At 37.3% G+C, this 23,076-nt stretch overlaps 1 protein-coding gene across 4 annotated transcripts in view; it reads left to right on the top strand.

Moving 5' to 3' along the window:
• The window catches only part of LOC140153241 (adhesion G-protein coupled receptor G4-like), a 50,018-nt gene extending 34,489 nt beyond the window's left edge, over positions 1 to 15,529 (top strand). For 2 of the 4 annotated variants that reach the window (XM_072175937.1, XM_072175934.1), the window contains 8 exons: positions 4,763 to 4,900; positions 6,129 to 6,480; positions 7,385 to 7,554; positions 9,081 to 9,242; positions 10,880 to 11,013; positions 11,458 to 11,720; positions 13,131 to 13,203; positions 14,367 to 15,529. In XM_072175937.1, coding sequence (XP_072032038.1) covers positions 4,763 to 4,900; positions 6,129 to 6,480; positions 7,385 to 7,554; positions 9,081 to 9,242; positions 10,880 to 11,013; positions 11,458 to 11,720; positions 13,131 to 13,203; positions 14,367 to 15,147 — 2,073 coding nt within the window. In that variant the 3' untranslated portion in view covers positions 15,148 to 15,529. Of the gene's footprint in view, positions 1 to 1,570; positions 1,688 to 4,077; positions 4,170 to 4,762; positions 4,901 to 6,128; positions 6,481 to 7,384; positions 7,555 to 9,080; positions 9,243 to 10,879; positions 11,014 to 11,457; positions 11,721 to 13,130; positions 13,204 to 14,366 lie in introns of all 4 variants that reach the window. The other 2 variants (XM_072175938.1, XM_072175935.1) reach the window with 2 other exon arrangements.
• The last annotated feature ends 7,547 nt before the right edge of the window (positions 15,530 to 23,076 follow it).

Below are 23,076 nucleotides of genomic sequence, written 5' to 3'. Positions count from 1 at the left end.
TGCAGGTTCCAATTATATTTATTTTTATATTTTTTATTTATAACATTTGGACAAAGCCAGGACATATCTGTCTTTGTTTATGTTATGCAGTAGGTGAACATAACTGGTACCTTAATTTTTTGGCTTACTGTATAGTCAGGTCTTACAGGTAAGCTAGTAAAATTTGAACGTCGATAAAATGGACCAGATAGAAAGCCGGATTCAGACAATCAGAAAACACGATGGTGATAAAACTTTACTCCATTGGCCACTCCAAAGGGAAGACATATTATCGGGATTTAAAACGTTGAGCTTTTCAACTCCGGAAATCCGGCTTTACAAGTGACCTTTACGCTTTACGTCTATGTCGCGGATATGTGCCGATTCAGGGCACTTTCCCCATCTCACATGATCCTACGCCACTGTTTTTAAATTATCCTTGATACCTTTAGTAAAATAAATCAATGCTGCTAATACCCTGATTACGTAACAATTACTACAAGCATGGAAGTACTCTCTAGTACTTCCATGCTACAAGCAATATTTGTAAATCGATTTTGGGAAAAATATTCATGTACAAGACTTAGTAGATAAATTCAACTACATTTTCTCAAGAAAAGGTTCATACCTGGGATGCATATGTTAGTGGCCTATCCATTCGGCCACGCATCAACTTACGCAATTCCTTGATCTCAAAGCGGTTATAATTATAATTTGATGCAATAAGGTGATTACAATAATTTCTCTTAGAATAAACAAGCTTATAGGCCCTGGAATTTCGGACGTACCGGTGGCGAAAAACATAGTGTTTTTTTTGCAATTTGCCGTAGAAGTGGTGATGTAACAGCATCAATTACCATAGTGATAGGTGAAAACAATTTTTGAATGCATTGTTGTGCACAAGACACTGTACAGTACCTCTTAATCGCACCATAGATTAAGGATCGTAATTCGGCAGAAATGTCACATAATAGTACATGAACGTGTCACTTGCACCTGATCGATTAGTGTCTTTGAAAAGAGCGGTATTGTAGTTCAATATATGATTGCACACATACACAGACATGGCAGGTTGAGAAAGTTGAGAAATAATGTAAGTAGTTGGGTGTTTAAATTAAATTTAAATTCCACAATCAAGATATCGATCAAGATTCTCCAAAATGTTCCCTTAAAAATCTGAGGTCTTTTTGGAAAAAAAACCTTAAATACTATAAGTCAAAATTTTCAAATGATGGACGGTGTTTTATCCCAGCTATATACACTTTAAGTACATATCAGTGGATTTATAAAATTTACTTCGAGGACTGTTAAATATCAAAAATATAAAGATATCAATTTTTAATAATTTGCCATACAATTTGTATTATATCGCGAATTTCAAAAATCTAAATTATTTGATATCAGAAATACATTCCTCGTATTCAGAATTTTATGTGTCTGATGTGCTTTCCGGTCCCCAAAAAATACTGTACAAACGTTGCTATCCGTTTATCATCATGTTTATAGCTGACTTTTAATTATTTACAAACAAAAAGGATGCAATGAATGATGAGCTACAGTTTTCCTTCTTTACTTGCAATTTTTTAAATAGAGAAATCATGCCCCGCACAGGACACAGATACCAGTATTGGAATATTCTCATGGACTACAACACTGGCCGGAATGACAGCCAAGTCTAAGGAACAAAGTCGTAATGACACAGAAAGACGTAAGTAAAAAATAGTGAGGTGTACATAAACTGAGGATCACATTCATCTCACAAAATCGATTTTCAACCCGTTTTCAGGACCAGTAGGAAAAAAAGAGAAGTGGACCAGAACATTTTGATAAATAATTATTTTTCCTCTGCAATATGTTAATACAGTAAGCCAAAAAATTAAGGTACCAGTTATGTTCATCCCTTGTATATCCTAAACAAAGACAGATATGTCATAATTTTTTAGCTCGAATTTAAGACCTCATTTGTTGAAATGTTCAAGAAATAAAGATATGACGAGCCAAAAACCCAAGGAAGATACCAAGGTAAAAGTTGCCGTTTGCTCCATTGCGTGCCCTATTGATTTGCCCCCAAAGCGTTCACGAACAAGAGAACCAGCGCCGTGCTTCCATTGATTAACACCATGATGCAGTCATGGTCCATGGCAAAGGCGATTCGACCTTTGTGGCATTAAACCCAGTTAACAGGAAATTAATCCAGTAAATCGATTCAGTAAAGCAAATAAGCTCATGCATTCGATCACTAACGGCAACAAGCTTCGGTCGATTACCCCAGCTGCAGCGTGTGTAAACTCTAATTTGCATAGAGGCTGTACGTGAAATTATTGATTGGCTCCAAACAAAGGATTTTAACCGGTGCACGTAATCATGGCGCAGTGCAGTCCATTCAATCAAATGTTGTCATCAACCTATTTGATCGCAGTGCATTGTTATGTGTGTGAGACGAACTGTCGCGGTTGATTGCAATCAAACAAACGATGTCTTATGTATTACTTTGTTCCGTGATGAAAATCGTGATGTTTTATTCAATCACTCTTGAAAAATGTATTTCTTTTGTAGGCCTATTACTTTGTTTTGTGATGAAAATCGTGATGTTTTATTTCATCACGCTTTAAAACAAACGACAATTTTGATGTTTTATTTCATCACTCACGAAAAAGTGATTTCTTATGTATTACTTTGTTTCGGGATGAAAATCGTGATGTTTTATTTCATCATCACGCTATAATGCAAATCTTTTCTTAGTCATTTTATTTGTTTTGTGATGAAAATCGTGATGTTTTATTTCATCACGCTCTAAACAATAATTATAGTTACATGCATTTCAAGAAAAAAATCTTATTAAAACGGTAGGCCCTAAAAAAAAAAAAAAAAATGTAGAAAGTGATGATGATGATGATGTCGATGATGATGATGATGATGATGATGATGATGATGATGATGATGATGATGATGATGATGATGTCTCCAAAAGTGTCCCGGTTTGTTTTTCTTGCCCTAAATCGTGCGTATCTATTAATAAGGCACTTCAATAATCAATAATCAGTCCCGTGACGGCCTCCACTAACTAGCTACTAACTTGGGTTTATGGGCGCTGATATTTCATGTTCACTGTCACTTATTTATCAGAAAAGTGCGACCATTTGTCAATCACCTACAGTACCCAATTTCGACATACTATATAAGAAACTCATCATGATGATTGCCAGAGAATAGTTAAAATGTAGCTTGTACCGTTTTTTTTTTTTTCCTTCAGAAGTGAACGGTCCGATACCAATATTTTCGGTCAAATCTCCATTCAATTAACACGGGGAGTTGGCTAGCTATGCCTTGCCCTCACTCATATTTTACAAAAGTGCGACTATTTCTGAACATCTAACCTAGCTGTAATTTTAGGTCATGTTAGAGAAATATATTTGCTAGAAGTTTGGAGAATAGCTAACATATTGGCTGGTTATTTTTCACACAGTGATGTTAACTAGGCAAGTGCCCATTCTTCCAACGTAGATCATTTGTAAAGGTCACGCGTCAATGGTGAGAGCACTGTGTATTGTGTATAGGAAAACGGACAGTAACTGCAGTATGCGTTAAAATTACCGTCGTGCTTTCATTGATTAGAACACAAAAGTGCAACTTTTGATTTTAGACCACCGTTTCTTTAATTTTCAACAAATGAGGTCTTAAATCAGAGCTAAAGAGTGCAGGTATTGGCTGCTTGTTTTAATTTTGACACATGTTTCTTTAAATAGGATATACACTTGAGTGAACACAACTGGAACCTTATCTTTTTAGGCTTACTTTATAATAGAACCTAAATTGCTGACCAGTTAACATGGTTGGCTGAGAAACCATATGGACATATATTGCGGAATAACGGAATGCAAATGCAAATAAATAAATAAATAAATAAATAAATAAATAAATAAATAAATAAATAAATAAATAAATAAATAAATAAATAAATAAATAAATAAATAAATAAATAAATAAATAAATAAATAAATAAATATTAAATAAATAAATATTAAATAAATAAAAAAAACCAAACATGTTATAAACCTGCTTCTGTTTCACTTAATAAGTTTCCCCTACCCTTAACAGAAAACTGCAGTACTGCTTTTAGAAAATGCACAGACGGTGGAGAATGGAAGGACCCGCTTTTTATAGGTTGTGGAATTGAAGATTTAGCGAAGGTGAGCATTAGTTTTGTTAATGATAGTAATGATAATATTACTTAATGTCAAGAATGGTACGATACTTATATCATGTATTTCCTTGTTTCCTTTGCTTGAAATCCAAGGTATATGAGCCTATTTCCGATATTATCCATCCTACGATGACACTCATGAAGAAGGTGCATGAAATTGTCACTGGGAATTTCCCACACATTTTCCAGCAAAAAACCCATCTCATTTCCCATCAAGGAGAAGTGCCAACAATAATCAGTGCACGCTGGAACACGACAACCTTAAGATTAGTAAGATGACAGGGACAATGTCCGTGGTTGTAATTATTAATAACATGTTCCTTCCAATGTCAGTTATTCATTTCTCTCAGCGTAAATTACAGTTATTCATTTCTCCCAGCGTAAATTAAAGCTAAGGATCAGCAATTTTCAAGTTATTATGGTATTATCAGTATTACAGGTTAGATGAATGTAGAAATTCTTTGTTTTACCAAGAGATGGTCAAACTGATCTGCGAAATTATTGGATATTAAAGCTACGGGAAGCTTTTTCACACGTGCTTCCAACTTGGTAAAATTAACACATTTATATCTTTAATAGACACAAGTGACTGAAGACAATGTGGCAGAGATTGCCGATGCCCTCGCTAACATCATCGAAGATTCGGAGAATATTGATATTGAAAATATTCAGGAAACTTTCACTAACATCGTTAATGTTGGTTCCCCATCACCAGTGGTAAGTCTTATATAGAATATTATAAACCGATGTGCATAATTATCAAAGGTCTTTGGCAAAATTGACACTGGTCGGGACGCGAGGAATTTTCTAACCAATTCACGCAAATGCCTCGCTATCCTGTGAAATTAACTAAGGGTCGTGATCACGAGATCCTGACTTCTTGTGTTCCTGACATAGATAGTATAAGAAAGAATGAACTGTTTACCAACCCAAAGTGTTACAATTAAACAAGACAACAAATAAAATACAAATCCCAACCGGCACACAACCCAACTTGACAAAAAAAAGGGCAAGGGAATATGCCGGCATGGGAATCGAATTTATTTGTTGTCTTGTTTGTTTAATTGTAACACTTTGGGTTGGTAAACAGTTCATTCTTTCTTATTTAATATATTCTGTTTCCTCTCGTAGCGAGCAATCGTTCCCCATTGTGTTTATTTGTTCTTGTGCAGGATGCGTATCCCCATTACCTACTTTATATATAGACAGTATAGTTAAGACAACTCGGGATCTCAGGAACTCATCAAATTTGTTCAAAACTCACAAATTCAGGATCTCCTGACTTACAGACGGGATCTCGTGAACACGAGATCCTAACTTTAAGTCAGGAAGTCGTGATCTCGTGATCACCATGACTTCCTGACTTAAATTCAGATAGTCAGGAACTCGTGATCACCAGATCCTGATCCTGATTTACCGCAATGCCCTTAGTTACTTACACACTATCCTACACGTTTATACAATGTCTTCTACCGTTAAGACCAGCCATCGGGTGTAAATGACAGGCTGAGGCACTGGATACGAAGTTAACTTTATTTGCACGCGACAACACAATTGCCCGCGTTTTCCACGCAAAACCTACAATCTTCGTGAAAATATACTGATTTAGTTGCTGAGATATTGTCCTTTAAAAATGGTACTTTGTAAATTGGCCTTTTTTTGGACCAAATTTAGCTCAATATGCTAAAAGTCGCAAAAGTTTTGGCCAAAAAAGGGAATTTGATCTTGTCCATATGACCTAGTTTTATGTGATAAACAAATTGTGTCTCTAGTTTTGCTAGTTTTGTTTTACTACTCGTCTTTTAATACTATCAATATCAATAATATTCAAATTAATAATCTTTGATTTTGGCGCAAACAATAATCGATCTATCGATTGATTGGTTGTTTGATTGATTGATTGATTGATTGATTGATTGGATGCTTGTTTGACTTTTTAAAACAGGTCACTGAGAGTGTCATCAAAACCGTCAACTCTATACTTTCTGCCAATGTATCACAAGGGGACTCTGCTGCAAACGCATTGTCTGAAATACTCAAATCGGTTGAGATGCAAGTAGAATACACCATAGAGATGTATGGAAAGTTTAGCTCTGTTAAACCTAACATTGCTGTTGAGGGTGTTGCTGTTAATAAGACACAAGGTGGTGTTGGGTTTGCAATTAGTCAAAGTGATGAAGGATTTGAAGAGGATAGCAATCAAAGTTTTGATCCAGATATGCAGTCAGACGATCAAGTCATCGGAAGTTCTATTCAATTGCCAAATGACGCGCTGTTTGAAAATGAGAATACAAATGGTGAGAGAAACAAAGCATTAGGCTATAATACATAATCCAGATACTGGACTCAGTGTAGACCATTACTTTAGTTTTGTGCAAAAGCCTTCCACAATCACAATCAGGTTTTGCTTACCATTGCTTTAAGCGGGATTTGGGAATGTTTGGAGAGACTATATATTACCATAATACGTATCAGTTTTGGTATGAGCAAGTATTGAAAGAGGGCCCTAGAAATGAAATGATATTGCAAGTATATGTAAAATTTCATTGTATATTGCATGTAAAATCACTAAGCTAAACACGATTCCTTGAATATATGATTTGCTTGTCAAATACATTTCAAATTGTATCAAAATGAAAACTGTGATTGAAGTTGGAACCGTCTGACAGAGACTATAGATATACAATCTTCTATTGGCCGGGTATGCGATATACATTTGTTATAAAGTCTGCACAAAAAGTAACGCAGCTGTTATAAATATAATATTTAAAAAAAAATTTAACATAGAGAGAAGGATGATTTATTTACGCGCATTTTGATACCCCATTTGTCAAATGTCGTTCAACATTAACAACGCAGTAGTGCTTTTAATGAAAAATACCCGCGTTTATTTCAAATCAATACAAATAGCTGCAACTTTTAAATTCAGGTATCTGTTTCAAAACACTGCTGTATTATTAATATTGAACAAAACTGGACAAATTGGGTATCAAAATGCGCGTAAATAAATTATCCTTCTTTTTATGTTAAAATATTGTGAAAATAATTATTAGTTCTGAAGCTATAGGCGTATTTATAACAGCTACGTTACTTCTTGTGCCTCCCAAAGGGCTATATTATAATTTCAAATGTTTTCTGATAGACGTAGGATTAACTAAACTGCATAACGACGCCGCGTGTCATTTTCTTTTTGCATAATAGATACAAAAGTTAGCTTCATTGGATACAACAACGACAAACTGTTCCCATCACAAATGCTTGAAGAAAAAACCTCTTCTATTGTTGTTGGTCCAATCATCTCAGCCAATGTTATTGGTAAAGATGTTGTAAACCTGAAGAAACCAGTTATTATACAGATAGTACCAACACAGGTAAGGGACCGTTCACAAACACTTGTTAGGGGGGGCCATACTGCAGTTACTGTCCGTTTTCCTATACATAATACACAGTGCTCTTTCCCATTGACGCGTGACCTCTACAAATAGCATACGTTAAAAGAATGGGGATATGCCTAGTTAACGTCGCTGTGTGAAAATAACCGGCCAATATTAAAAGTACTCTTCTAAAGTTCTAGAAAATATAGTTTTGTAACATGTCCTAAATTTTTAGCTAATTTAGATGTTTGGAAATATTCGTACTTTGGTGTTTTAGTTAATGTTATAGGTAACAGTACATTGCCTAGTTAACGTCGCTGTGCGAAAAATAACCGGCCAATATTAAAAGTACTCTTCTAAAATTCTAGACAATATAGTTTTGTAACATGTCCTAAATTTTTAGCTAATTTAGATGTTTGGAAATATTCGTACTTTGGTGTTTTAGGAATGATATGTAAACGACAGATAACACCAAAAAATATGAAGAAATTATTTCCAAACCGTGTTAAGTCTGCAAACCACCATGTTTCTCATTTTCAAGAACGCTGGTTAACAATAAGCAGAGTTTTGTCTCATTTCGTAAACAAAAGCCCACACAGAATTGTTCTCTAGCGCTCGCTTTATAATCGTTCACCCAACTGAAACTATAATCCCAGCCATTGCTCCATTGTACGTGTAAAAGCAGAAACATATGATGTGTGTATTTAACCAGAGAAGATATGATTTAATCAGTTGAGCTGCTTTCAATGAGTGTTATCTTGGTTTAATAGCTTTTAATGGGGTTTAAGTCCTGCAAAGGTCGAATTGAATTCTACTGTAGACATGACTGCATCATGCCTGATGCAAAAAGGGGGGCCTGAAAAATTTTGACCCTCCTAAGGAAATTGAGTTTATATGCTTTTCTATGGGGTTGACCGATACTTTTCATGTCAAAAAGGGGGGCCCTGAAATGTTCGAGGTCTGTAAATGGGGGGGGGGCGAAAAATTTTCGCGATAATTTTTTTTGGCATCAAGCCCCCCTTACAAGTGTTTATGAACGGTCCCTAAGTTGCGTTAGAGCATGGAATAAGACCAAATAATTACAATAAATTGTGGTATGTAAGGTGTGCGCGCTTTGTACGGATGGGTAGGTGTGTGGTGGTATCTAAGGGAATACTGTGTTTGCGCACGAGCGAGTAGGTTATTGACAGCAAACAGGGACACATGCAAGAAAGCTCATATTAACACTATGGATATAGTTTGAAAGTAAGTGAAATGAGCAGGGCTACAAATAAAAGTACAGGTGGACACAAAGAAGTAAACAGAGATATTTGTTCTCATAAATAACTTTTGTAAATTTAGATTTTTTACCGTTTTTCATAATTCACAGAATAAAGCAAAATTTACTGAAGAAAGGGATTTTTATGAAAAATCAACTCATTTTACCATGTGCAAAGATGATTTACGAAAAAAAAGTCACTCCCGGACAGCAGCTGTACTTAAAAAAAAACCAAAAAAACTATAATAATCTATGTTTCCTTCAGGTTAATGATACCGTATTGAACACATCTACATGCGTGTATTGGGATTTTAGCAAGCGTGATGGTATCGGTGATTGGGCAGAAGACGGATGTGAACTCATGAGTGCTAAGTCAGGAAAAATAACCTGCCATTGTAACCATCTTACAAACTTTGCAGTGCTTGTGGTAAGTACAGTCTTATAACCAGCCACTCAATTTGCTTAATTTATTAGAGTCAGGAACCTGCAATTGCAACCATCTTACAAACTTTGCAGTGCTTGTGGTAAAGACATAGCCCAAGGCAATTATCATTGTAACAGTGTACCACAAGCTACTGCACTATATTTACGTGCCAATGAGTATCCAATTAGGCACATGATCGTTATAAACGTGTTGGCACAACATCACAAATTTGACGAGGATCTGCTCCAGATGGAAGTATACATGGATTTTTCCCAATGACTTGTTGGGAGATTGATTACATACTCATTTACAGTAGGTGGAAGTCGTCCATCAAGCAGACATCGGAATCGATTACCAACTCCTGATTGCTGACTTCCGCATCCAGCTAAAAATGCCCCCCCACCAAAAGTGTTTCTGCACGCCTCGCAGGTGACCTGCAAATCATCGGTGATGACTAGAGAGTGGATATAAAAATGCTATTCAGGAACTGTTGTTTTGTGAAGAAGAATCTATATCTACAGCAGTCTCAAAACACTCTGGCTAAACATCAAAGAATGGATCTACAGCAGCCTCAAAACATGTCTCCAAAAGACGTAAGAAGAATACCTCACCATGATTGTCTTGGGAATGGGAAGTTATTGATCTTGCTGCTGAGAGACTTCAATTTAAAAGAAGCTGCTTCGCAAAGCTGTAACTTATATAAAATGTTATTCGGTAATGTACAACAGAGGTCCTGGGGAGAGACAAAAAATGGGCATATCAAACAGCTATGCCAAACATTGAAAGACCGTAGTGCTTGTAGCATCAACAGGGAACTCTTCCAATGTGTCAGGAATCTCACCAACAAACCACAGTCAGATCCGCCTTGTGAATGCTTTCATCTTCCCAAATCACCACAAAGCTGACCGTAACATAATGCACGCTTTCGAGATGTGGTGCTGGAGACGTATATTTCGCATCTCCTGTACTCAAATAAGATCCAACTCCAGTATCTTGGAAGAGACTTGAGTGACCAGACGACTTCTGCAAACCATCAACACGCAGAATATTAGATACTTTGGCCACATCGCAAGATGTAAAGGTGATCAAATAGAATAGGTGATAATGCAAGGTTCAGTTGAAGGGAAAAGTAGGCAAGGTAGACAAGGACATGGTTTATCGACAATTGTAGGGCGCCCTCTCCAAGAATGTTATGCATCGAATCTTTGATGTCACGAACTGTCAGCCATTGCAGGAGCATACCAACCAACCATCTCCAGATGCTCACGTGTTCTCACAATATATCGGATTGCATACACTCAAAATCGTGGTAGTCTAAAATTCAGTCTGCGACTGAAAGGCACCTTTCCCAGTAGGGAATGTTATTTTTTATGTAACCTACAGCAGAAAAGCCCCAGAAAGTACCGAGACACCTGTATGCCACCTTCGTGTGCAATTGCCTCCCGTACGAGAAACACAGGCAAGGACAAGATTCTGTAATTGCGCAATTCCAGGTTTGGTTTCAACATTCAGATCCTATTATCTGTGTTACTGAATCATGTTGTATTTTGTGTACAAAGCAAATCATATTATGAACTTAATTTCAAATAATTGTTATTATCCATAACAAAAACCCATTTTCTCATTTTATTTTGTCATAGGATTTCTCAGGTCAGCATGGTCAAGGTTCGGAACCAGGAACTTTGAAATTCGCTTTGGACATCATCAGCAAAGTGGGTTGTGCATTCTCAATATTTGGACTGTGTTTGACATTGGTGATATTCCTTTGTTGCAGGCAAGTGTCGTTTGTTAGATTATAGGCAATGAACTAGAATCAAATATAGTTGCAAACATTAAACCTTTGTGGTCAAAGACAAGAAACAATATGTGGAAAAACATAATAAGGAGAAAAACAATGCAAACTGTCTATTCCCGCACCCCACACATTCTGGCGACCCACAAAACCCTTGTTAACTACTGAAGCAAAAATAAATACTAATGTGTAAGCACAGGGCATCTAGAATAACGAAAAACAAGATGAAGGATTATCAGGTTTAAAGTGTTCCCTCTTAATTTCTGTGTGTAGACCTCTTTCTTTCCAGTGCCACGGTACTTTACTTACTAGACTTATTGTCCAAAGTGAAAACCCGGTTGAAAACTTTGGAAAGTCTCTCATTAAGGCCAAGGCCTACGATCAAAGACTAGTTCGACTAAACCAGTTTCTTAATTACTTTTGCAGAGGACTTCGCATCAGTCTGCAACGTAAGATTCTCATCCAGTTCTGCATCTCAATGCTGGGTTTATACTTTGCGTTCTTACTCGGCATTGACAGCACCGGTTTCGAGATAGGGTGCATCATTGTAGCAGCACTTCTACACTACTTCGTCTTGACTACAGTACTATGGATGGGGGTTGAGGCTCGCCATATGTATATCACCTTGGTTACTGAATCAGACAGAGTGGGTAGGAAGTTTCTGATTAAAGCCAGTTTCTTTGCTTGGGGTAAGAAATGCTTAATTGGATGATATCTGGATATACATGTCCACTTGGGAAGAATGATTTATTGTTTAGGGTAAAATTGACTCAAACGTGACACAAGCAATAAAATTGACATGCACGCCTGGGAAAAAAAATGTTTGCTAATTAACACCTTTGCGCAATCCAAGAACTCCAAAGTCAAAATTTAAGGAGGTGTCAACATTTTCCAATTTATCAAAATTCCTTTTGTCATACAGATTTATATTTACAAAGTGTGACAATATATACGACTTCACTGGGCTTCACAAGGGTCAAAACAGACCAATTCTTAACCCATATGAACAGATGAATATTATGGATTTAGTTTTTGATACAATTCTATTAGTTTTGAATTTTGACCCTGTATAAACTTTTATGGGATTTCATAAAGGGTGCCAATTGTTAACTTTTCCCAACAAGTGACCCACAATAACTAAAGTGCATGTGCTAAATATGTTTCTTCTATCACCTTGGGGTCAACCGATTCACTTATCTGCCCAGCTATTAAGCATGCACACTCCACACATACCCCGACTCCCACCACAATATAAAAATTCATAAACGTTGCTGTGGTCTTCACAAGAGTACGCCATCTCACTCGATCTGATGCAAAGTGAGTTGCACCTTGCATTCCTTGGTTAGAAACTAGCTTCACGTCATTTGTCCAAGATGTTGGTGGACGCCCTCTTCCTCGTCGGCCTTCCATAGCCCCTTGCAAAATTTGTTTTTTCTACACCTCCATGTTTCCTGACAATATGGCCAAAGTACTTCAGCTTTCTCTCCTTTATGCCGTTTCTGATGGTTAGACTTGTACCAATCACTTGTAGAAGCCTTCTGTAAAACCACATCTAAAGAGCATCTACTCTTTTATATTATTCTTGGTCATAGTCCAAGACTCAATTCATAAACATTCATAAACATTCACAATAATTAAAAGTTGGAGGATTTTTACGTCAAACAATACCATTGCCCACGCCTTCATTACGTGTTGCTATCGACATTTCAGTCTTGGGGATTTATCACAGCCTTTAGCATATTTCTCATCTCTTACAACTTTGTGCTGGATCTTGATAAGCCCTCGGGCAGTTTATGTAAGAGCTTGTAAAGATATTCTTATAGGGGGCCCTCTTAACCTCGTTCCTCTTATAACCCTAATTTCAAATCCTAACCCAGAACTTGTTTCGGTTTATCAACAACAGCGAACAATGTTCACTATTAAAGTATAACAATAGGACACAACATTACATGTAAACACACCCCCACCACCCACCCATACTCTCCACACACTAATACTCCACATTGGGGACGTTTTCTTATTGAGTTATTCCCCTCTCCCACCTTTATTATTATGATAAACAGAGTGGCAAAATGCATTATATTTGGATTATTTGACAGGTGTTGGGTTGATACCAGTCGTTGTGGTACTGGCTATAAAACAAGGACATTACGTAGTTAAACCTTTATTATAGTAAGTAACATTCTCGTTTTTATTAATTTGTGTTTCAAAATCTCACAATAGACAAAATAGATAATAAAGCATTTTACTTAGCTCTTTCATGATACATGATTGTTTTATACGTGACAATGAATCAATGAATAATGAAATATTAAGACTGAAAATCACACTGATACTGTAGAGTAATACTAAAACAATAAACAAGATTATAACTATAATAGCACTGAAGAGTTGTCTAATCACTCACAAAAACTGAAACACTTCTGACAATGAGTGGCCATTCATTAATCCCTCTAAAATTACGCTAATTACACTAAAATATATTGAACCATGCTATCGTCACGAAAATTTATCCCCTGGACCATTGCTTATTACGAGCAGACAATAGCTACACTGAAAAATACACTTTCAAATACCAAGAGTAACGATGCAAAGTGTCAGCGCCCCGATATCTTCATGACAGAAATCGCCATGATGGTAGATCGAATCCACTTGTTCTTCAATAGCCACGCAATTTGTTCCGACCTGTTTAATAGTTTTGAGACGTATAATGGGCCGAGGGACAATAGCCTCAGTGAGCCTGGTACGTCATCTGCATTAGACTGCCTCGACCAGTGGTTAACATTGCGCTTGTAACGTGATATGTTTCGGTACCCCGATTGTTTGCGAATGAGGGCAGTTGTTCTGCACATATAAAATCTGAATTTTTTTCAGTTTTTGATTTCAAAACGCACGGTTGTTTGTCAATATGCTCGCTAATGACTATCATGTTCTTTCAACACATATATTCAAGTGCAAGCCTTAAAACTGGCTTCTTTAGAAAGCAAACATTACAGGAGATATTTATCATTTTCTACCCCGGGTATCCAAAGATTTATCGTCTGAATATCAAATCGTGCATAGCACATACACGTATATCGATCACGGTTATTGATTTAGTTTCCCTGCTGTACAATGTAATTATTTACCAGGAGATGTCGATGTGCGATGTAAATTGTTGTCAGTGTGATTTTCACTCTAAACATTTCATACTGATAAAGTCTTTTGTACCAGAATGATAAATAATTTAAGTCATTCTTAAACTCATTAAAGATTTTATGGATTAATGGTTATAATTCTCTGATCTTGAGTTATATTACATAATTGCGTTCACATTTTTCTCGTTACCTTTGCAGTTGTTTCGTAGCACCTGATTACGGTCTGTTTTTTGGTCTTCTACTCCCTATCGGGCTGGTCATCTTACACAACATAATCACATTCGGTTTGGTTGCAAGAAAGCTACTGAGCTCCAGGGCCTATGTTATGAAGTCCGATCTTGAAAATCGTGAAGCTGACGATGAGGAAGTGTTTCAGAAGACTGGAGTAAGAGAGATTTCCCAGCGCCTGCTTAATGCGTTCGCTGTATCCATACTACTCGGCATAACATGGGTATTTGGATTCCTTGCTATCGAAGAGGCGCGAATGGTCTTCCAATTACTTTTCTGTATCTGCAACTCTTTCCAAGGAGTTTTGATATTTATTCTCTTCTGCTACGGTCAGAAAGATGTACGCAAAATTATTTGTGCCAGGTGCTTCTCTGAACCACCATCTCAACCCAAGGTGAAGCAGATGAAGAAGCCTGCAGCCACTGGAGCTACGGCAGTATCTAGCGATACTCGTCTTACTGGTGAAAGTTATACTGAAGACAATGATACGCTGATTACTAAGATTGACGGAATGACAATGATCGTGTTAGAATCAGAGACGACGGATAGTCATGAAGATATTGATGAGAAGAAAGAACCAAACAAATCGGATGCAAAAGAACCAGCTACTTCAGGTAAATCAGATAACAAAGTAAAGCCCTCGTCGAATGGAAATGAAGCAGAATCACCAAAGCATGGTTCTAATTCTGAACCTCTAACCGAACAAACAGGTATAAGTTCCAAGTCAGAGGCAGATGACAACGGCAAGTAATGCCGTAGTAAATGCAGACGTCAGAATCCTGACATAATGAAACAAAGTACAAAATATATTTGATAAAAGGGCGTAAGCAGTGGTTGGCAGAGGGGCTGAAAATTGAAAAAGTCAATGTGAAGCAAAGCTTTTTGTCCCTTTCGACCTGAATTAAACGTTTTATTGACACTACAGTACAAAACAAAACATTCTGTAGAAGATAATGATAAGATGTACTTATACTGGTTCAAATTTGATGCAAACATCATAAATGTTGGAGCTGTTACAATTGCTGAGCATTACTTGCCATATGTTTTTCTTAAGATGGTCTTCATGTACAAATTTCCAATTAGATGGATTTTATACAATGATCTTCCATCGAGTTTTGATCATCATAGCTTTAAATATTGCTATAATTTGATCAGCTCGTAGTCGGCGGGCTTTATAACATCAATGATTAATATCAATATATTTTATTTTGAGAATTGCCTTGTGACATTTATTGTCTGATCTTAACCCTTACCTGTCCAGGATATGTTTTCAGATCAGCCTTCTCCCAAAAACAGTAAAAAACAAATTGTATTTTCTTGTGTGATTGCATTTCAGGAAATATGTGTTAAAGGTATGAATGTTGATAACGTTAAAAATACGTGTAAGGTTAAATAAACCGTTACTTGCCACAATAGGAAATATATTACATATATTGGAATGTACTTATTTGCAACACGTATTTCCAGCTTTCTATAGTGTTCATCATCATGTTCGTAAGACACCTTTTTGGCACCTTTGTTATTGTCATAGATGTTCTAACATAGCCTGCTGGTGGTATTTAAGGTCGACAGCCATGTATTTAAGACAAAATAAGACATTTTACATGAATCTGTAATTTCTCTAAGTAGAGAAATTAGCTATATATATTTGAATGCGGCTTCAACTTTGTCATTTTGTTCTCGTGTTTGTCAATTTTTTTTTCATTTCAAATATGACAATTTTTATGACTTACCCTTCACTTTTAGGAAATTTATAAACAATTTTATTTTTCACACTTTCGCTCGGAGCATTGAATGTGCCTTTAAATAATACTATTATGTTGTGAATCAGTTTTGAGTTGTTACTTGTAATTATCAGATAATATTGACTTGTACATATTTCGTTTCTTCTTTGCCTCTTATCTGCTGTTCATATGTAATGTAGACCCGAATATAGATGAACATGTGTATTTATTTTCGTGTGATAAATCGTGTATACTGCGTACAAAAAGTATCCGTGCACTTGGAAACAAAAACAATATGTTAACTACACTAAACATAAAATACCAAAACTAAGTCAATTGATAGATGGAGAATTGTGTTTTGTGTATATATTGAAACCTCATGTGACACGATGCGACTTTATTTTCCTAACTTATACCATTTTGAAAGAAAAAAGAGATCATTTCAAAAGTGGCAAAATTTACATAGACCTTTCTCTCGAAACTCGCCAATTTTGAGCACAGCGGCAATGAGCCTGTTACAAAGGCCGGCATAAATCGCCCTGAAGTAGGAAATTTGTCACGTTTGAAAATCTTTCTTTCTTCATTCAAGTCGGTAAAACTTAAAATCGCATTTTGTTGAGGTATTTAAATATGCAGAACAAAATTCTCCATCTATTGATTACTCTATTTGTTAAGCTGTTGAGCGCAGTAAAAACACGAAAGGTGCTATCTAAAATTTATATACTCAGGCTTCGTTGCAATAGACGCAACGTTTACTTACTCAAGCAGTTATGTTGCTTTAAAGTGAAATGTAAGCTAAGTGCCACACAAAGTTGATTGAATAAACAGGAAAAATTTTCCAGAGTTTTGATCTCTCTTTGATTTATGTCTCAAGTCTTGGAAACAAACAACAAACAGAAAGGTATATGTGCTTGGTCTAATTATCTTTAATGTTTTGACCACTATTGATCCACCACCAGCTCATTTTGTGCCGCACAAAAAGCATATCATAACAATAACCTCTTATCCAGCTAAAATAGTACAGGCATATACTTGTTGCAAAGATATGTGACCTTTGCATATCACTATTATAGTCATACAAAGAATTTCCAGGATTTAGGCAAAAGTAAGTTGATTAATAGACGGAACGACAATGACCGTGCTAGAATCAGAGATAGTGGATAATTGATCAGAAGGAAAAAGGAACTAAACAAAGCGGATCCGAAAGAACCAGACACTTCATACTTCCCGGATGAAAACAGTGGCGTAGCGTCATAGGAAAATTGCCGAAAAACGGCTTGTGCTCCCCATAAGACCCGATGTCCTCAATCATGGACGGCCCTCCCACCCATATGATGACCCACGCTACACCACTGGATGAAAAACATTAAAAAAAACCCAAAAAACAAACAAACAAACTCAGAACTGGTCACAGAATGAAATGTGTTTGTTTAAATTTTATAAAGAAACTCCTGAAAAAAGATTGGAAAGTTTTTTTCAAGCATCCAGAATATTTGTGACATGTTCATATCGTGCTGCATATCAATGTGCAGCTATGTCATTCCCATTTACAATGATACCACATTTGAAACAATCAACTTTTTCACGGCTAAGTAACCTTTTGAATACAATGGGGTATTAAACAAAATGTGCCAAATTGACCATTATTCTGTGCTCAACAACACTAGTCACTAAACCCCCAATAGTGGGCGGAAAAACAATACCCAACCACAACAGCATGACCCATCCTCCTCATGCTACTCACCAGCCTGGTCACACGTTGCTGTGGCATTCTATATATTTGTCAACCAGGATTCGTCGCAAGTCTTTCAATGTGGTTGCATTGGCTGCCCTGGCACGCACAGCACGACGATGCTGGTCCCACAAGTGTTCAATCGAGTTGATGTCTGGGCTTATGGCAGGTCATTCCATTCCCTCTACTCCCATATTCTGTAGGTAGTCGTTGATTACCCTGGCACTGTGTGGGCGGAGCGTTGTCATCTTGGAGGCATGCATTAGGTGCAGCTTGCTGCACAGAATAATGGTCAATTTGATTAAAGAGCCGACAACATTCACACGATTCAACCGTGAAAAAGTTGATTGTTTCAAATGCAGTGTCATTGTAAAGGAGAATATCCTGGTTAAAGTTTTTAATTGTTGGGAATGTCTACCATACCTCTGGTAATTGTCTGCACCTGGTTTTTTTTCCGGATGTTTCCTTTTGGTTGACATCTTGAAGGGCCATCATTCCATTCTGAGTACCCACACTATTTCAGAGCTTCCTTGGTTTTGCTTCTTCATATTTATCATTTAAACCGTCTGAGACGGGGATCTTAAATGTCTGGATGTTAGATATTAGCTGGCATAGGGGTTTAGGAGCATCCTCATAGAACATTTGATGGAAGAGCGTAGCTGCTTTAACTGCCCTCCGGCGTTTCAGGCTGAATATGTTCCTCCTATGGCAATCCGATTATGCGCTTAACTCTGGTGTCGCGCTGTGCTAAGGAGATGCCAAGGTGCTAGGGTGTTGAACTAGATCATGCTGTACTAACATAATCCATCATGGATCGTTTCATTGCCTTGTATAGCATAGCTCGATGGGTAGATACAATGTATGCAGCTGCTCCTTTGAGAAGTTCCTGCCGCGGTTTTTGCTGTTAGTAACATTTGGATTCCAAGGTACAGACTGAAGGTAGGCCATTTCTGAGAGAGTGAAGACCAAGAGCGCTATCCGTCACCTCTGGGCTTGTGCCGAAGAAAATTAGAATTAGGTGGCTTCCATCAGCGGTTGGATATTGTAACATGTAATGTCCTGTCTTCTAGATATTGGTTGAGGGAAGCTTCTGCCTTCCATGGATTTGATGAATGACATGAGGGCGGTATCATCAGCTTAGAGTATGGATTGGTTGGTCAGGTTTGCTAGGATACCATGAATATGATAAACAGTAAGAGCCGTAAAATAGATCCCTGAGGTAATTTTCGCTCTCGGTGACTTTCCATTCCAGACAACCTTCAATGAACAACTGTTGAGGTAGTCCTTTAACCAGTCGAAGAGAGTTCCATAGAAGCCAAAGACAGCAAGTTTGGTTAGAAGACCTACCCCCCCAAAAAAAACACGGTCAAAATTAGCTGTGTTGATATTTAGGCCAACAGTGCGCACTTCGTCGTTGTTGTTGATCACATTTGTGCGGCACAGAGACACATGTACATCTTATTTAATACTGTTCTGTTTCATTATTATTTTGGATATTATACGCTGGCGAAGTTACATAATAAATCGGATTAACCACCATAGCAATAGGTGAAAACAATAGGCACTACAAGCAGGTTACAAGCATCACCTGTGTATGTCTGCAATCATAGATTGAATTCAATACCGGTCTTGTCAAAGATACTAATCTTACAGGTGGGAGTGATCAGCATGATATGGGTCAATGCAGAGGTACCGCGTGAACGTACCAGTGCAGCGCGGTGTATTCAAAAATTGTTTTCACCTATTGCTATGGTAGTTAATCCGATTATTACATAACTTCGTCAGCGTATGAACAGCCCCTTCTTGGAGCAAGGAATGACAGTTGCAGATTTTCACTGTGCAGGTATGAATCCTTTATCAAATTACAGCTGGAACAGGCGAGAAAACGGAGTGGTATGCTCAGGAGCAGCTGTTTTAAGTACAATAGACTGGTTGTCATCTGGGCCAGAAGCAACTTCCCTTCACAGCAATGGAGCACTTAGAAGCTATCCTGGGATGTAGATCTGAGACTTGCTTGCTATTCTTTAGATGGTTGATATGTCACTGAATAGTGAGGACAAACAATCAGCCTTTCCCACCAGATTTTACAGGCAGTTTGGGGTTCAGTTAGCATCTTCCCCTTTACTCTCAATTTGTGTTTTGAGATACGGAAGTATTAATATTTCTTGGACTTTTTAAAAGAACTTTGTGGTTTATGCATACTAAAAGTAAAACCGGAACAAAATATGTTCGTCCCCCTAAATTTGAATGACTTCGACGCCACTGGTAAATACTTTTGATGACATAGGTAACAACGGAACTGAAAACAAGTCTAAATAACCCCACGCAGGATATTGACTTGTCACGTTCTGTATCACTGTTTCACTGCTACTTAGTATTCTGTCGACAGCGCAAGTCAAGGTAAGTGCGTGTGTTTTTTTAAACAAAAGTCTCAACAATATTAATAAATGTATCCTTGAACGTACTAGCACTTGAAGTGGAAAACTATTTTGAAAGATTAATCAAATACTTCATCAGTCAAATAGTTTTTCCTAGTTTATAAATCAAAGTATCGAATAAAACTGCGCAAGTGGCTATATGCATACTGTTGTCTCGTATATAACTAGGGTTGCACGGCTTCCGCTTGTTTAGTAGTCAACTAGTCAACATCAAATAGTCGTGACTAGTCAACTATTGACGATATTTTTGGTTTGGATGTCAACATTTGAGTAAACACGTGCGGTCACTTTCAAGCCCAAAATGTATAAATCAACAGGCGTAAAGCATGAAATTGTGTCTTTACTGTAAATTTTTATAGACATCTGTAAGGCACATCGTGTGGGTCTATATAAACTGAGCTCAAAAAGAAACTTATAATTTTTCACAAGGTCATATCTTGACATCCTGTCCATCAAATTGAACCAAAATTACACACAGATTTACTTCAATACTCTACTCTTAACACATGTCAGTAACCAAGCAGTTATCCAACTGACACAACAGCAAATTGCACTGACATGGGACAGCTTCCTGGACCACATTCACAGCCCAGCCCTGTTTCATGAAAAAAGTGTATGAAAAGCAGAAAGCAGCACCGTTTTATCATCTGTGCAAGGATCTTGTGTGCATTCTCACAGATTTTTTGTCCTGGGTGCCAAATGTTGGGCTGTGAAAGTGAAGGAAGTCCAGGAAACTGTCCCATGACAGTGCATTTTGCTGTTGTGTCAGTTGGACAACTGCTTGGTTACTGACATGTGTTTTGAGTAGAGTATTAAGGTAATCCTGTGTGTAATTTTGGTTAATTTTGATTGACAACATTTTAAGATATGACAAATTATAAGTTTGTTTTTTAGCTTAGTTTATTATAGTTTTGTCAGAATATCCGTTTTGATTTCACCTTTTTCCACTTGCGACTCCCAAAATGTCCAACCAGTGCTTCATTTCTATTATAACCAGCATAAATAATCAATATTATTTCTATTGTGGCTTGCAAAATCATCCGTCCATGGGTACATTCGCGAGTTGATTTTGACAAAATTGGTAGTCGGAATTGAAAAATGGTGCAATCAAAACCGAAATTCTGACAAAACTATGACATATAGCCCATTATGATGTGCTTTAGAAAGTTGGGAAATATCTTTCGTCAGCGAATTATGTTACTTTGAAAAGCAAAAACGTTAACCCCAGAAAAAGCTCGCGGGGCAAAATGAAGCCTGTGAAAATCGAAAATCTTGCACTAGAAGCCTAAATTTTACACCTAAATTTAATACCAGTACCAAGCATTATAGTTTTCTTCTGACATTTACCGAAGAAATGAAAATTATTGCTGTTCATCAGGAATTGCCGTCAAGATTTTAAAGGCGAGTGGTTAATCACTCGCTAGCATAATGCTAGGCGAGTGGTTGAATTTTCACAAATACCAACTTAGGTAATCAAGTATAGCTTTGGTCTAGACACGGTATTTATGAACTTATGTTGAAATGCGCGCGAAGCGCGCTAAAATTTGTGACTTTCTCTGCTTGGATAGGGCACAGAAACGATTAAATGCTGAATTGGCTGATTCAGTTGCTGATTTTAGGAGATTCGCAGCGAGTGATAGTTAGTGTCTATGGCGAGTGGAAAATCGCTCGCTAGAAATCGAGTTTGAGCGATCGCTCGCCTCAAACGGCAAGGCCTGGTTCATTTGACCGAGAAAATTAATTATTTCGTGAAAAGGTGTTGCTAAAAATTTAGTTTATTTCAACACCGAATTTGATCGTTTCAAGCGCCTAATTAAGTGAGTGGGTCTTGTTGAACAATAGGCATCGACTGACTAGCGTTCAGCCTGATTAAGGTTCTATGTGGTGATTAATATCAAAACAACAACAACAAAATTGTAAGAAACAATTTCAGTATCGTTTGTATGGATGTCAAACAATCAGTTTGCCAAACTTTACGTATTATAATAGTTGTCTTATTCAGTGTATCTTGAGGACATAATAGATATAGTCTATCTACATCCAAGTTTGAAGTTCAGCGTGTGCTGCGTTGGAGTTGTTTCTTGCGTATATGCTCCACTTTGATTGCGTGCGTAGAAGTATGTACACGCACCCCCCAACGCTAAGCTATTATTATTAACGTAGAACACGTTGAACTTCATAGGTAATGCCGCTGACTGGAGGTAGATATAAAATAGACAGTGGCGTAGCTAGGGGTTGTGGCGCCCGGGGTTGATGCTGGATTGGTCAATTCGGCGCCCCCAGGGCACGTGCCCCCACCTGCCCCCCGTCGCTACGCCACTGAGTATAGACTATAAGCTGTCGTCATTAGTAGACTATCACCAGGTCATAGTCGAAAGTCGCGACTATCGCTAATAGTCACGACTATAATTAGTCGTACCACCATATTATATACCACCTGTATATCATACACATGCGTGAGTAAATAATATAATACCTTGGTTAAGGTTAGGGTTAGGGTAAGGATTGGGGCTTATATCCCATATTGGGTTTTTGGACTAATTATCGCTTGGGCTATCGACCTGTAACCATTCACCTAAAGTAGCTGTAGCTTTATTACACTCACACGATGAAGAGCGATATACTCATCGTATATTTTTTGATTAAGTATGATCATTGGTGTAAAATATCCATAGGCCACAATTCTTCTTAAATACTTATTCACATGTTCATGTGTGTAAAACCGACATGCGGGGCGAGTTGGCACTGTTACAATGTTTAGTTGTAACAAATTAACCCAGTATAAC

Source organism: Amphiura filiformis, chromosome 5 (genome assembly GCF_039555335.1).
Source record: "Amphiura filiformis chromosome 5, Afil_fr2py, whole genome shotgun sequence".
Lineage (NCBI taxonomy): Eukaryota > Metazoa > Echinodermata > Ophiuroidea > Amphilepidida > Amphiuridae > Amphiura > Amphiura filiformis.
Note: the sequence above shows the minus strand (reverse complement) of the source record. Positions and strands in the feature narration are given on the sequence as shown.